This window comes from Anolis sagrei, chromosome Y, assembly GCF_037176765.1.
Source record: "Anolis sagrei isolate rAnoSag1 chromosome Y, rAnoSag1.mat, whole genome shotgun sequence".
NCBI lineage: Eukaryota > Metazoa > Chordata > Lepidosauria > Squamata > Dactyloidae > Anolis > Anolis sagrei.
The window spans coordinates 70,056,475-70,069,248 of NC_090035.1; the positions used below are offsets into that span (position 1 = coordinate 70,056,475).

At 43.7% G+C, this 12,774-nt stretch overlaps 1 protein-coding gene across 1 annotated transcript; it reads right to left on the bottom strand.

The window, feature by feature from the left end:
* Window positions 1–1,748: 1,748 nt before the first annotated feature.
* On the bottom strand, window positions 1,749–11,678 carry LOC137095345 (C5a anaphylatoxin chemotactic receptor 1-like). Its single transcript, XM_067461889.1, has 2 exons — window positions 11,625–11,678; window positions 1,749–5,072 (listed from the first exon to the last, which is right to left on the bottom strand). The coding sequence occupies exon 2, from the start codon at window positions 4,986–4,988 to the stop codon at window positions 3,918–3,920; it is 1,071 nt and encodes a 356-aa protein (XP_067317990.1). The 5' UTR covers window positions 4,989–5,072; window positions 11,625–11,678; the 3' UTR covers window positions 1,749–3,917.
* Between the last annotated feature and the right edge of the window lie 1,096 nt (window positions 11,679–12,774).

Sequence of the window (12,774 nt, forward strand, 5' to 3'; positions counted from 1 at the left end):
TTGAAATAATTTTTATGGGTTGCTGTAAGTGTTCCAGAAGCATTCACTCCTGACGTTTCGCCTGCATCAATGGCAGGCATCCTCGGAGGTTGTGAGGTCTGCTGAAAACTAGGAAAATGGGGTTTATATATTTGTGGAATGTCCAGGGTGGGAGAAAGAAGTCTTGTCTGTTGGAGGCAGGTGTGAATCTTGCAATTGGCCACCTTGATGCATTTAATGGCCTGGCAGTTTTGAAAGTATGGCTTCTTACTGCCTGGGGGAATCCTTGTTGAGAACTGACGAGCCGTCCCTGCTTGTTTCTTGTCTGGAGCTCCCCTGTCTTTATTTACTGTTATGCTCAAAGCCAATCTTAGACACGGAGAACTGGGAAGCCCTGGCCCTTGAGCACTCCAGCTGGAGGTCAGCTGTGACCAGCAGTGCTGCAGAATTTGAAGAGGCACAAATGGAGGGCAAAAGAGAGAAACGTGCCAAGAGGAAGGCACGTCAAGCCAACCCCGACCAGGACCACCTTCCACCTGGAAACCAATGCCTTCACTGTGGGAGAAGATACAGATCAAGAATAGGGCTCCACAGTCACCTACGGACCCACCGCTAGGATACTACACTTGGAAAACCATCATCCTCAGACTACGAGGAATCATCTAAATAAGTAAGTAAGTGCAATATAGTAATATAGTAATCATAACTGCTAGGCCATTAAATGCATCAAGATAGCCAATTACAACAGTCACACCTACCTCCAACAGACAAGAGTTCTTTCTCCCACCCTGGACATTCCATAGATATATAAACCTCACTTGCCTAGTGGGAGCTGGAGTGACAGAGGGAGCTCATCCGCACTCTATCTGGATTCGAACCTGCGACTTGTCAGTCTTCAGTCCTGTGATCACAAGAGTTTAACCCATTGCGCCACAGGGGGCCACGAAAGCCTTCAACAACACAATAATTGTTATGCTTTTATGGTTTTTGCGGTTATATATAACTTTATTATGAAACCGTTCGTGTGATTTCAGGTTCTGTTTATAACTAGCTTGGATATCCTGTGTGCCAAGTTTGGTCCAGATCCATCATCGGTGGAGTTTACAGTTTCTCTGGTTGTGGGTGCACTACAACTCCCAGAAAGGAAGGTCAGTTCTGTCAGAAATATCATTAACTAGCTATTTTTGGCTACAAAAGTGTGAATCAAACACTGAAAGAGTTAGTAGGCAAAAATATTATGCATATTATCAAAGTAGATAATCCACATTCTCTGCTTTAATAATAATGATGGTGGTGATGATGATGATGATAACAATAATAATTTTATATCTTACCTGTCTCTCCCCATGGTTCAAGGCAGGTCTAGATTATATGAGTCTACACTTTGAAGTGGTTTATATGAGTCTACACTGCCATATAACTGTGTTCAAAGTAGATAATCTGGGATCAGATCCTGAGGTATAGAGCAATGTAGATCCAGCCTAAATAGTAGAATTAACGCAGCTTGGCACCACTTTAACAACCATGGCTCAATGCTATGGAATCATGTGAATTGTGTTTTTGCAAAGTCTTTAGCCTTCACCATTATTCCAAAGCATTAAAGTGGTATCAATCTACATTAATTCAGATGGACCCTCAGATCATCCTGACCTGGGAATTTTAGCTGTTGGTAGTTTTGCGTTTCTGATTCAATCAGATTCCAGCTGGAACATCAAAGAGACACCAAGTCACAGATTCAGTAAGAAGACTGTTTATTGATTGCACCAAGATATTATTAAAAGATATTCAACAATAATACTTAAAGCTTGGGTAAACATAGCATATGTCCCTTGTCCTGATCGAAGTTGCCATTCATCACACCTGGCTTTCACTGGAAATCCACATGATAAATCAAACAGGAACTTCAAATTGGGTTTCTGAGGCTGGATCTGCACTGGATCTGATCCCAGGTTGTCTTCTCATCCCAGATTATCTGACAGTTTAGACTCATATAATCCAGTTCAAAACAGATAATCTGGGTTCAGATCCTGGGATATAGGACAGTGTAGATCCAGCCTGAGATGGAAGTCACCCTGGCCCTTGAGCGCTCTAACTGGAGGTCAAGTGTGACCAGCAGTGCTGCGGAATTTGGAGAGGCACAAATGGAGGGCAAAAGGGAGAAACGTGCCAAGAAGAACGTACATCAAGCCAACCTTGACTGAGACTGCCTTCCACCTGGAAACCAATGCCCTCACTGTGAAGGAACATGCCAATCAAGAATAAGACTCCAGTCACCCACGGACCCACCACCAAGACACTACACTTGGAAGGCCTTCTTATTCAGAGAATAAGGGATCACCTATGTAAGTAAGTAAGTAAGGATTTCCAAAATACTAGCTGTACCCACCATGTGTTGCTGTGGCCAACCTTCCCTCCTTCTTTCTCTCCTTCTTTCTTTCTCTCCTTCCTTCCCTTTTTTCTTTCCTTCTCTCCTTCCTTCTTCTCTTCCTCTTCCCTTCCATCTCCCCATTTTCTTTCCCTGCCTCTTTCTCCCCTTTCTTCCTTCTCTACTTATTCTTGGACTGGAACTCCTAGTAGTCCTCCTGATAGATCTACCTACCTACCTATAATAAACTTATAAACTTTATTTATACCCCACCACCATCTCCTCAATGGGGACTCGGAACGGCTTACATGAGGCCAAGCCCAGACAGTAAAGTACAATAAAATAAAACCAAAAACGCAAACAATAAACAACAACAACAGCATAATTACATAAAACATGTGAAAATATAGCAATATAGAATTACAATAGGCACAATCACAATGACAATGGGCGGGCTACATGTAATGGTTAAAAGAGAGACTGATTAAAACTGATTAAAACTCAGGCGAGATAAGAAAGATTATTTGCGGAGGAGGGTTCATTGTAGTGGTGGTTGTGGAATCTAGCTTTCCCACAAGGGGGGCCTGCCTACCTATCTCTATCTGTCTATATCATGTGTATTTGTCATTGAATGTTTGCCATATATGTGTACATTGTAATCCGCCCTGAGTCCCCTGCGGGGTGAGCAGGGCGGAATATAAATACTGTAAAAAAATCTAATCTATCTATCTGGAGGACATGCTGAGAGTTGCAGTCCAGGAATTGGAAATGTGAAATATGCAGGGATTGGGATGATCTCAAAGAGATCAAAGGAGAAGAAAGCTTGCAGTGCCATTGGATAATCCTCCTCTCCTAAAGAGCCTGGTCTAGGGGATGCTGGGAGCTGTAGTCCGGAGGGGAGTGTAGATATGTTATTGTGTGTTTTGTTTGCTGGGGGAGTCATTTTGCACATGCGCTGTAGCATATTTTTGCTTTTTTGACTTTTTAACTCCCTTTCGCTGTGTTTTTCAGTGTTTTTATGATTGATGGTCACTCATTGGCCTGATAGGTGTCTTTTGTCCAAATTTGGTGTCAATTCATCCAGTGGTTTTTGAGTTATGTTAATCCCACAAACTAACATTACATTTTTATTTGTATAGATTTCTGCCAAATAGTGTTGATGTCTCACCAAACTGCAACCCCCCAGGATTCCATAGCATTGAGCCATGACAGTTAAAGTGGGGTCAAACTATGAATTCCGCAGTATAAATGCACCCCTAGTTAATTACCCAAGAATACTCACCAACCTTATTCATTTTCCATTCAAACATATACCCTGGCATATACACATGGTAGGAAATGATTTGTCCTTTTTATCATCTTCACTGTCTTCTCATTTCAAACAATATGTAAGTGGTCACTCTTGACAAAGGCAGTGAGGATTAACCCCAGCAAGAGAAGAATCATGGCAAGTTTGTGTCAAACTGAGTCATAACCTCTATCTTTTCCCACCATGGAACTGGATGGCAGACTGAAAGCAAATGTGACCTTTGAACCTGCATTGCAAAGGACTGGCCCACCTCCATTGCTCATCTCATAAGGTTGTAGCAGTGCTCCGGTCCTCCGTGGTTGTGCCGACACCCTGTGTATGTCCCTTGGTCATGGAATTGGCATATATGGCGTCCTCACTCAAGATGTTGCGCAGCAAGACCTTCAGAGAGCGTTGCATCTTGGACTTGAAGTCCTGGCCGGCAATGACATAGATAATGGGGTTGATGCAGCTGTTGATGTACGCCATGGCCACCACAAGCGGGTCAGCCTCACTTACAGACTTGTAAAGTAAACTATTTGGGGGCTCATTGGCAAGGATCAGGCCAACCACATGGTAGGGAGCCCAGCAAACGAAGAAGCTGACAATGACCACGAGCACAACTATAATAGTCTTCTTGGAGCGCATGAAGCGGCTGCTTTGCACCCGGGAGACCAGCAAGCCATAGCAAATGCTGATGACCACAAAAGGGATCAGGAAGCCAAGGAGGAAGCGAGTGACAGCCACAGAGATCTCCACATGGCGGTAATTCCCACCAAAGACAGCATAGTTGAGACCACAGGTGGTCACACTGAAAGACTTGGAAGAGAGCTGTCGGGTGAAGAAGGAAGGCAGGGTGAGGATCAGGGCCAAAATCCAAGCTGCCCCACATAGGATCCAAGCGAGACGGTTTGAGCGATGGTTCTGGCACCAGATGGGCTTCATGACCAGACCACACCGGTCTATGCTGATGAGCATCAGGAGGAGAACACTGGCAAACATGTTGAGAATTATCAGAGAAGGCAAGAGCTTGCAGGCGAACTCACCCAAAGGCCAGTGGTTGCTGGAAGCCAGTGGCACGGCCAGGAAAGGGAGGGACAGGCAGCAGAGAAGGTCAGCGACAGAGAGATTGAGGAACCAGACTGTGTTCACTGTGCTCTTCATTTGGAAGCCCATCACCCAGATCACCGCCCCGTTGCCGACCATGCCCACCAGGAATACAAGGGCATAAAGGACCAGTGCTACCCAGATGATGGGGCTCATTTTGTTGCTCAATTCCTCTTCAAATTTTACTGTAGAATAGTCTGAATAATCATAATCGTCATCCATGGAAAAATATGTTATATTGTCACCCATTGTGGACAAGAAAGACAGACAAGAGGAGAAGCTTCGTGATCCTTGAGCAAAAGGCCTCAAAGTTGGAGTGGTTGGACCTTGCTTCTAAAAAAAAATCAAAAAGGAGAAGAGTTACATCCCATGTAGGCATAAATCCAGGTTGCACTAACTGTTCTGCTGTATTTACAGCAAGGCAGACATGCAAACACATTATAAACTCAGATACAGTCGGCATAAGAAACAGACAGAAATATGCTAATGTATAATATTCTACTACCGCAAGCAGAATTAGATATTGCCCATTGAAACACTGGAGAATACATGGGCTTGAAACCAGGTGATATGATATAGGTCAGCGTTTCTCAACCTGGGGTTCGGGATTCTTGGGGGTCGTGAGGAGGTTTCAAAGGGGGCACCAAAGACCATCAGAAGACACATCTTTCTGATGGTCTTAGGAACCCTTTTGGCAGAGAAAGCTGAAGAGCTCCCCGCTTGTCCTTCTCTTCCTTTTTGGAAACAGACTGTAAATCCTCCCATCAAAAGCCCTCCTCCGCTGTGATTGGCCACACTCTCAACCAGCCTCTCTCGGTCACGGGGAATGCTGTTTCTGAGACTCCAAGCACGGGAGGGGTGAGCAGGCGTGCTCGGCGAATGTCAGTGTGGTGTGCATGTGCGGGCAAGGAGAGCATGCAAGGCTGGAGGGAGGCTTGCACCAGCACGTCCCTTCAAAACATGGGGGTCCTGTGTGGGAAGTTTGGCCCAATTCTATCGTTGGTGTGTTCAGAATGTTCTTTTATTGTAGGTGAACTATAAATCACTCCCAAATGTCAAGGTCTATTTTCCCCAAACTCCACCAGTGTTCACATTTGGTCATATTGAGTATTCGTGCCAAGTTTGGTCCAGATTCGTCATGGTTTGAGTCCACAGTGCTCTCTGGATGTAGGTGAACTACAACTCCCAAACTCAAGGTCAATGCCCACCAAACCCTTCCAGTATTTTTTGTTGGTCATGGGAGTTCTGTGTGCCAAGTTTAGTTCAATTCCATCATTAGTGGAGTTTGGAATGCTCTTTGATTGTAGGTGAACTATAAATCCCAGCAAGTACAACTCCCAAATGACAAAATCAATTCCCTCCAACCCAACCAAATTTGGGCGTATCAGGGATTTATGCCAAATTTGGTGACATACATCCTGCATGTCAGATATTTACATTACAATTCGTAACAGTAGCAACATTAGTAATGAAGTAGCAATGAAAATAATGTTATGGTTGGGGGTCACCACAACATGAGGAACCAAATTAAAGGGTCGTGGCATTAGGAAGGTTGAGAAACACTAATATCAGTAGAAAGGAGCGCTTCGAAGGATGCATCAACACTGCATGAAGTAATGCAGTTTGACACCACTTTAACTGCCACTGCTCAATATTATGATACTATGGTAATTATAGTTTTACAAGGGCTTTAGCTTGCTTTGCCAAAGAGTGCTGGTGCCTCAATAAATTACAAATTCTATAATTCAATAGGCTGAAGCCATAGTAGTTAAAGTGGCATTAAACGGCATTAATTCTAGAGTATAGGTGCACTCTTGGAAGGGTGAAAGGCCAAATGCTTAGAATCCTAAAGCTGTCCTCCTTTCTGATTGCAAATTACTTTTGCACTTTGAATTAAGTTTGCAACAACTGAAGTAAGCTGAAGACAAAAGAAGAAAGTGAAAAGATAAAGGCAAAATGGGAACATTTTCAAATCAGCTGAAAGAACCACTTGGAGGGTATGACAGAGTAGATACGATTGCCTTCTCTTGATTCCATTCTGTGAGCAAAGCATTCTCTCCTGACGTTTTGCCCACATCTATGGCAGGCGTCCTCAGAGGTTGTGAGGTTTGTTGGAAACTAGGCAAGTGAGGTTTATATATCTCTGGAATGTCCAGGGTGGTAGAAAGAACTCATGTTTGCTTGAGGCAAGTATGAATGTTGCAATTGGCCACTTGATTAGCACTGAATGGTCTTGCAGCTTCAAACCCTGGCTGGTTGCTAGTTGTCAGACTACACAGAGAAGCCATTGAAATTCACAAGCATGTGGAGAATTTCAACAGAAAGCAGGAAACCATGTAAACAAACAAAATCCAGTATTTAAAAAAAAAACCTAAAACTAGGACAGTAAATAAAGAGCAACACTGAGAAAACAGGGGAATTCCAAACAAGAATCAATCAGGGCCAGCTAATATCTCTCAACAAAGGATTCCCCCAGGAAGCAACCAGCCAGGCTTTGAAGCTGCCAGGCCATTCAATGCTAATCAAGGTGGCCAACTGCAACATTCACACTTGGCTCAAGCACTCAAGAGTTCTTTATCCCACCCTGGTCATTCCACAGAGATATAACCTCACTTGCCTAGTTTACAGCAGACCTACATAGATGTAGGCAAAACATCGGAGAGAAAACTCACAGCAGCACAGTGGAAGCTGTGTATATCAAACCGTCATTCTTCCTTCTGGATGTACCAAGTCAACAAGGCCACCTTTGAGGGACAATGCTAAGGGGAGAAAAGGCAAAGGTTTCCCCCTTGACATTAAGTCTAGTCATGCCCGACTCTGGTGGGTGGTGCTCATCTCCATTTCTAAGCCGAAGAGCTGGCGTTGTCCATAGACACCTCCAAGGTCATGTGGCCGGCATGACTGCATCAAGCGCCGTTACCTTCCCACCAGAGTGGTACCTATTGATCTACAAACATTTGCATACTTTTGAACTGCTAAGTTGGCAGAAGCTGGGGCTAACAGCAGGAGCTCACCCCGCTCCCCGGATTCAATCCGCCGACCTTTTGGTCTTCAAGTTCAGCACCTCAGCGAAGTGCTAAGTATACAAGTTGGATTTTGCAAGAGCAGTAGAAAATGGTGAGGAGGGGGTGCTGTGTCAGTAGTTCTTGCGTCAGTTCCCTGCCCTTTCTAGGGAGAAAAAAGAGGAAACGAGAACCCCACTTTTCCTGGTGCATTTGATCCAAAGCAGCAGTGTGTTGGAAACGTTTGGTAATATTCACGCAAACTCATGCAAATAAGAGGAATTCACTCAGCTAACTTTGCAAACTCCCCCTGAATTTTTATTTTTTATTTTGCTCTTTCGTTGGTTCTTCTTTGTCAGCTTGCAACTTATGTTGCCATTTGCTTCCTAGCCTTGTCCCCTCCCAAAGATCCTCAGAGTTCCCTGAACGCAGGCTGCATCTACACTGTAGAATCGATGCAGTTTGACAACACTTTAATTGCCCTCACACCTTGATCCATGGCTATCATGTCTCCCCTCAGCCTTCTCTTCTGCAGGCTAAACATGCCCAATTCTTTAAACCGCTCCTCATAGGGCTTGTTCTCCAGACCCTTGATCATTTTAGTTTCCCTCCTCTGGACACATTCCAGCTTAGAGTCAACATTTCCCTTCAATTGTGGTGCCCAGAATTGGACACAGTGTGATTCCAGGTGTGATCTAACCAAGGCAGAATAGAGGAGTAGCACGACTTCCCTGCATCTAGGCACTAGACTCCTATTTATGCAGGCCAAAATCCCAATGGCTTTCTTAGCCGCCACATCACATTGTTGGCTCATGTTGTCTTAGCCGCCACATCACATTGTTGGCTCATGTTGTCACACAAGGACTCCAAGATCTTTTCCACACGTCCTGTTGTTGAGCCAGGCATCGTCCCCCATTCTGCATTTTTGCATTTCCTTTTTTTCTGCCTAAGTGGAGTATCTTGCATTTGTCTCTGATGAACTTCATTTTGTTAGTTTTGTCCCATCTCTCTAATCTGTGAAGATCGTTTTGAATTCTGCTCCTGTCTTCTGGAGCATTGGCTATCCTTCCCAATTGTGTGTCATTTGCAAACTTGATGATCATGCCTTCTAACCATTCATATTAATAAAGATGTTGAACAGAACCAGGCCCAGGACAGAACCCTGTTTGTTTGTTTGTTTGTTTGTTTGTTTGTTTGTTTGTTTACGATATTTATAGCCCGCCTTTCCCAGCCAAACGGTGACTCAAGGCGGATTACAGATTGGCACAATTCAATGCCATACATTTATGCCATACATTTATGACATACATTTATTTATGGCACTCCAATCGGCACTACTTTCCAGGATGAAGAGGAAGCCTTGGGGAGAATCACCCTCTGGGTTTGTTCACTTAACCAATTATAGATCCGCCAGAAAAGAGGAAAGCAACATGAATGAAGGGATTTGAAACTACCATGTGGGGGTAAGTCTATGTCTCACTGAATGATAGAAATGTGGTGTATAAAGGGAAGATGTCATTTGGTCCTGAGTCCTCATTTGAAGGGCAATGTCCTCATTTTCCATAGCTTATACCCCTAGGATAGCAGCCACACTCCTTGTAGAAGCAGAACTCCTTTTTATAGGAACAGAGATGCAGAGATGCAGTAGCAAACCTGCACCCAAGCCATTTTTATAGAAGTCACAGTGATTTAGGCTGTAAAAATTGAATGTACACCAATAGGATGGGTAACATCTGCCTTGAAAACAGTATATTGTATGTGAAAGGGATCTATGAATGGGTTGTTGTAGGTTTTCTGGGCTATATGGCCATGTTCTAGAGGCATTTTCTCCTGACATTTCGCCTGCATCCTCAGAGGTAGTGAGGCCATGAAAGCCTTCGACAATACATGGATCTATGAATCTTCATAAACCACAAGCTGAATGAGTCAACAGTGTGATCTGGCAGCTAAAGAAACCAATGCAATTCTGGACTGCATCCATAGGAGTACTGTCTCTAGATCGAGAAACGCCATAGTTCCACTCTATCCTGCTTTGGTTAGAGTTCCCATGGAGTACTGTGTCCAGTTCTGAGCATCACTATTCAAGAAGGAGATGGACAAGATGGGAAGTGTCCACTCCAGAGAAGAACGACCAAAAGCCCTTAGAGGAATGGCTGAGGGCGCAGGGTATATTTAACTTGAAAAAAAGAGTCTGAGATAGGACATGATAGCCATATTTACATATCTGAAAGAATTTCCCAATGAGGAGGGAGCAAGCTTATTTTCTGCTGCTCCAGAGATATAGGGCACAGAGCAATGGATTCAAATTGCTAGAGAAGAGATTCCATCTAAAACAGTGTTTCTCAAACTTGGGGCCGGGACCCCAGGGGGGTCGCCAGGGGGTGTCAGAAGAGTCGCCAAAAACCATCAGAAAACACAGTACTTTCTGTTGGTCATGGGGATTCTGTGTGGGAAGTTTGACCCAATTCTATCATTGGTGGGGTTCAGAATGCTCACGGATTGTAGGTGAACTATAAATCCCAGCAACTCCAACTCCCAAATGTCAAGGTCTATTTCCCCAAACTCCACCAATGTTCACATTTGGGCATATTGAGTATCCATGCCAAGTTTGGTCGAGATCCATCATTGTTGAGTCCACAGTGTTCTCTGGATGTAGGTGAACAATTCCCAAATGACAAATTCAACCCCAAGCCCCACCAGTGTTCAAATTTGGGCGTATTGGTATTTGTGCCAAATTTGGTCCAGTGAATGAAAATTTATCCAGCCTATCAGATATTTACATTATGATTCATGACAGTAGCGGCAGCCAGATTCCTTTCTGGAGCAGTGTAGAAGGAGCATACGATTCCCCTGTTACATCAGCTCCGTTGACTGCCGCTCTGCTACCGAAAACAATTCAAAATTCTGGCTTTAGCCTATAAAGTCCTAAATGGTTCTGGCCCAGTGTATGAGTCTAAACGTATCTCCCTCTATGAACCATCTCATAGATTAAGATCTTCTGAGAAGGCCCTGCTCTCGGTCCCACCTCCTTCGCAGGTGCATTTGGTGGGGACGAGAGACGGGGTCTTCTCAGTGGTGGCCCCTCGGCTGTGGAACTCCCTTCTCAGCAAAATTAGATCATCCCCCTCCCTCTTGACCTTTAGAAAGAAATTAAAAATGTGGATGTGGGACCAAACCTTTGAACAATAATTCAGTGCAATAAGTAGAGACAAAATAAGTGCAACTACGACTGGAATGGCTCTTGGACTATGGTTTTGTATTGTGTGGTTTTAATTATTGGATTTAATGTCTAGATGTTTTCAACTTTTGATTTTTAATGTATATGTTTTTATTTGTATGTCTGTTTATGCTGCATTGAATTGTTGCCTACTTGTAAGCCGTTCTGAGTTCTCTTCGGGGTGAGAAGGGCGGGGTATAAATACAGTAAATAAATAAATAGCAGAGTTTCTTTCTCTGGAGGTTTTTAATTAGAGACTGGATGGCCATCTGTCGGGAGGGCTTTGGTTGTGTTTTCCTACATAGCCGTTGTGTTCTTCCCCAGATCTATGATTACAGCCTTCTTCATCAAACTAAATGAGAGTGTAATACTGCCAAAGGCAAAATGGCATACTCTGCCTGGTATGTCCTTTTCAGCTCCATTCTCACCTCCTGGATATCCAGGTATCTCTAGCCTCACCTTGGTATCTCTTGATCAGTATCTCCCAGCTGGTCTCAAGTTCACCTCCACCTCTATTCAACTCCCCCTACTCTAATTCCCTCTTCGCTCCACTCTTTTTGCATCCTGACATCATGGGGATTGGGAAGAAGGACCCCAAACACATGCACACACACACAAGTAAACATGTATAGCATCATGCTCAGCATCATACAGCCAGCCACTTACCTGATAGAAAGAGAAAGCCAGGCAGCAGTCCGTGCCTCTCAAAGTAGCACCAGTGCCAAGGAGAAAAGAAGCAGAAAGAGGAACTAAGTTGAGCAAAATTGACAAATTCAGCCTTTCCCCCCTCAATCTCATTTCATACAGACTGCCTAACGCAGTCTTTATGAACCTTCCTAATGCCATGACCCCTTAATACCGTTCCTCATGTAGTGGTGACCCCCAAACATTACATTATTTCCGTTGCTTCTTCCATAATTCTAATTTTGCTACTGTTCAATCATAATGTAAATATCTTATCTGCAGGATGTATTTTCATTCACTGGACCAAATTTGGTACAAATACCTAATACGTCCAAATTTGAATACTTGGGGGGTTGGGGGGGGGGGTTGATTTTGTCATTTGGGAGTTGTAGTTGCTGAGATTTATAGTTCACCTACTATCAAAGAGCATTCTGAACTCCACCAATGATGGAATTGAACCAAACTTGGCACACAGAACTCCCATGACCAACAGAAAATACTGGAACGGTTGGGTGGGCATTGAGTTTTGGAGCTGTAGTTCAGCTACATCCAGAGAGCACTATGGACTCAAACAATGATGGATCTGGACCAAACTTGGCACGAATATTCAATATCCCCAAATGTAAACACTGGTGGAGTTTGGGGAAAATAGATCTTGACATTTGAGTTTTGTAGTTGCTGGGATTTATAGTTCACCTACAATCAAAGAGCATTCTGAACCTCACCAATGATAGAATTGGGCCAAACTTCCCACACAGAACCCCCATGACCAATAGAAAATACTGTGTTTTCTGATGGCCTTTGGCGACCCCTTGGACACCGACTCGCAACCCCCAAGGGTCCCAATCCTAAGAAACACTGCTCTAAACACTGCTTAACTCTTCATCCCTCACTGACTTATATTGTAGGAAGAAAAAAGGTGGCAAGAGAGGAATTTTTCTGATCTTTTACATGAAAACTATGTGCTGCTGGAAAAAAATTATCGATTTCTCCCTTTTTAATGTCAGCACACATAGGAATTGAGAAAAATGATCTTCTCCAATAATACGTTTTTGTAATGTTAAGTGTCCTCTCTTGTTGCTCGGCTAATTTTCTTCTATGAAATGTTGAAAAATATACATTCTCTATTGGA

Excerpts from the sequence above, each read along its gene's own strand:
- LOC137095345 (XM_067461889.1), bottom strand. The coding sequence starts at position 4,988 with ATGGGTGACAATATAACATATTTTTCCATGGATGACGATTATGATTAT.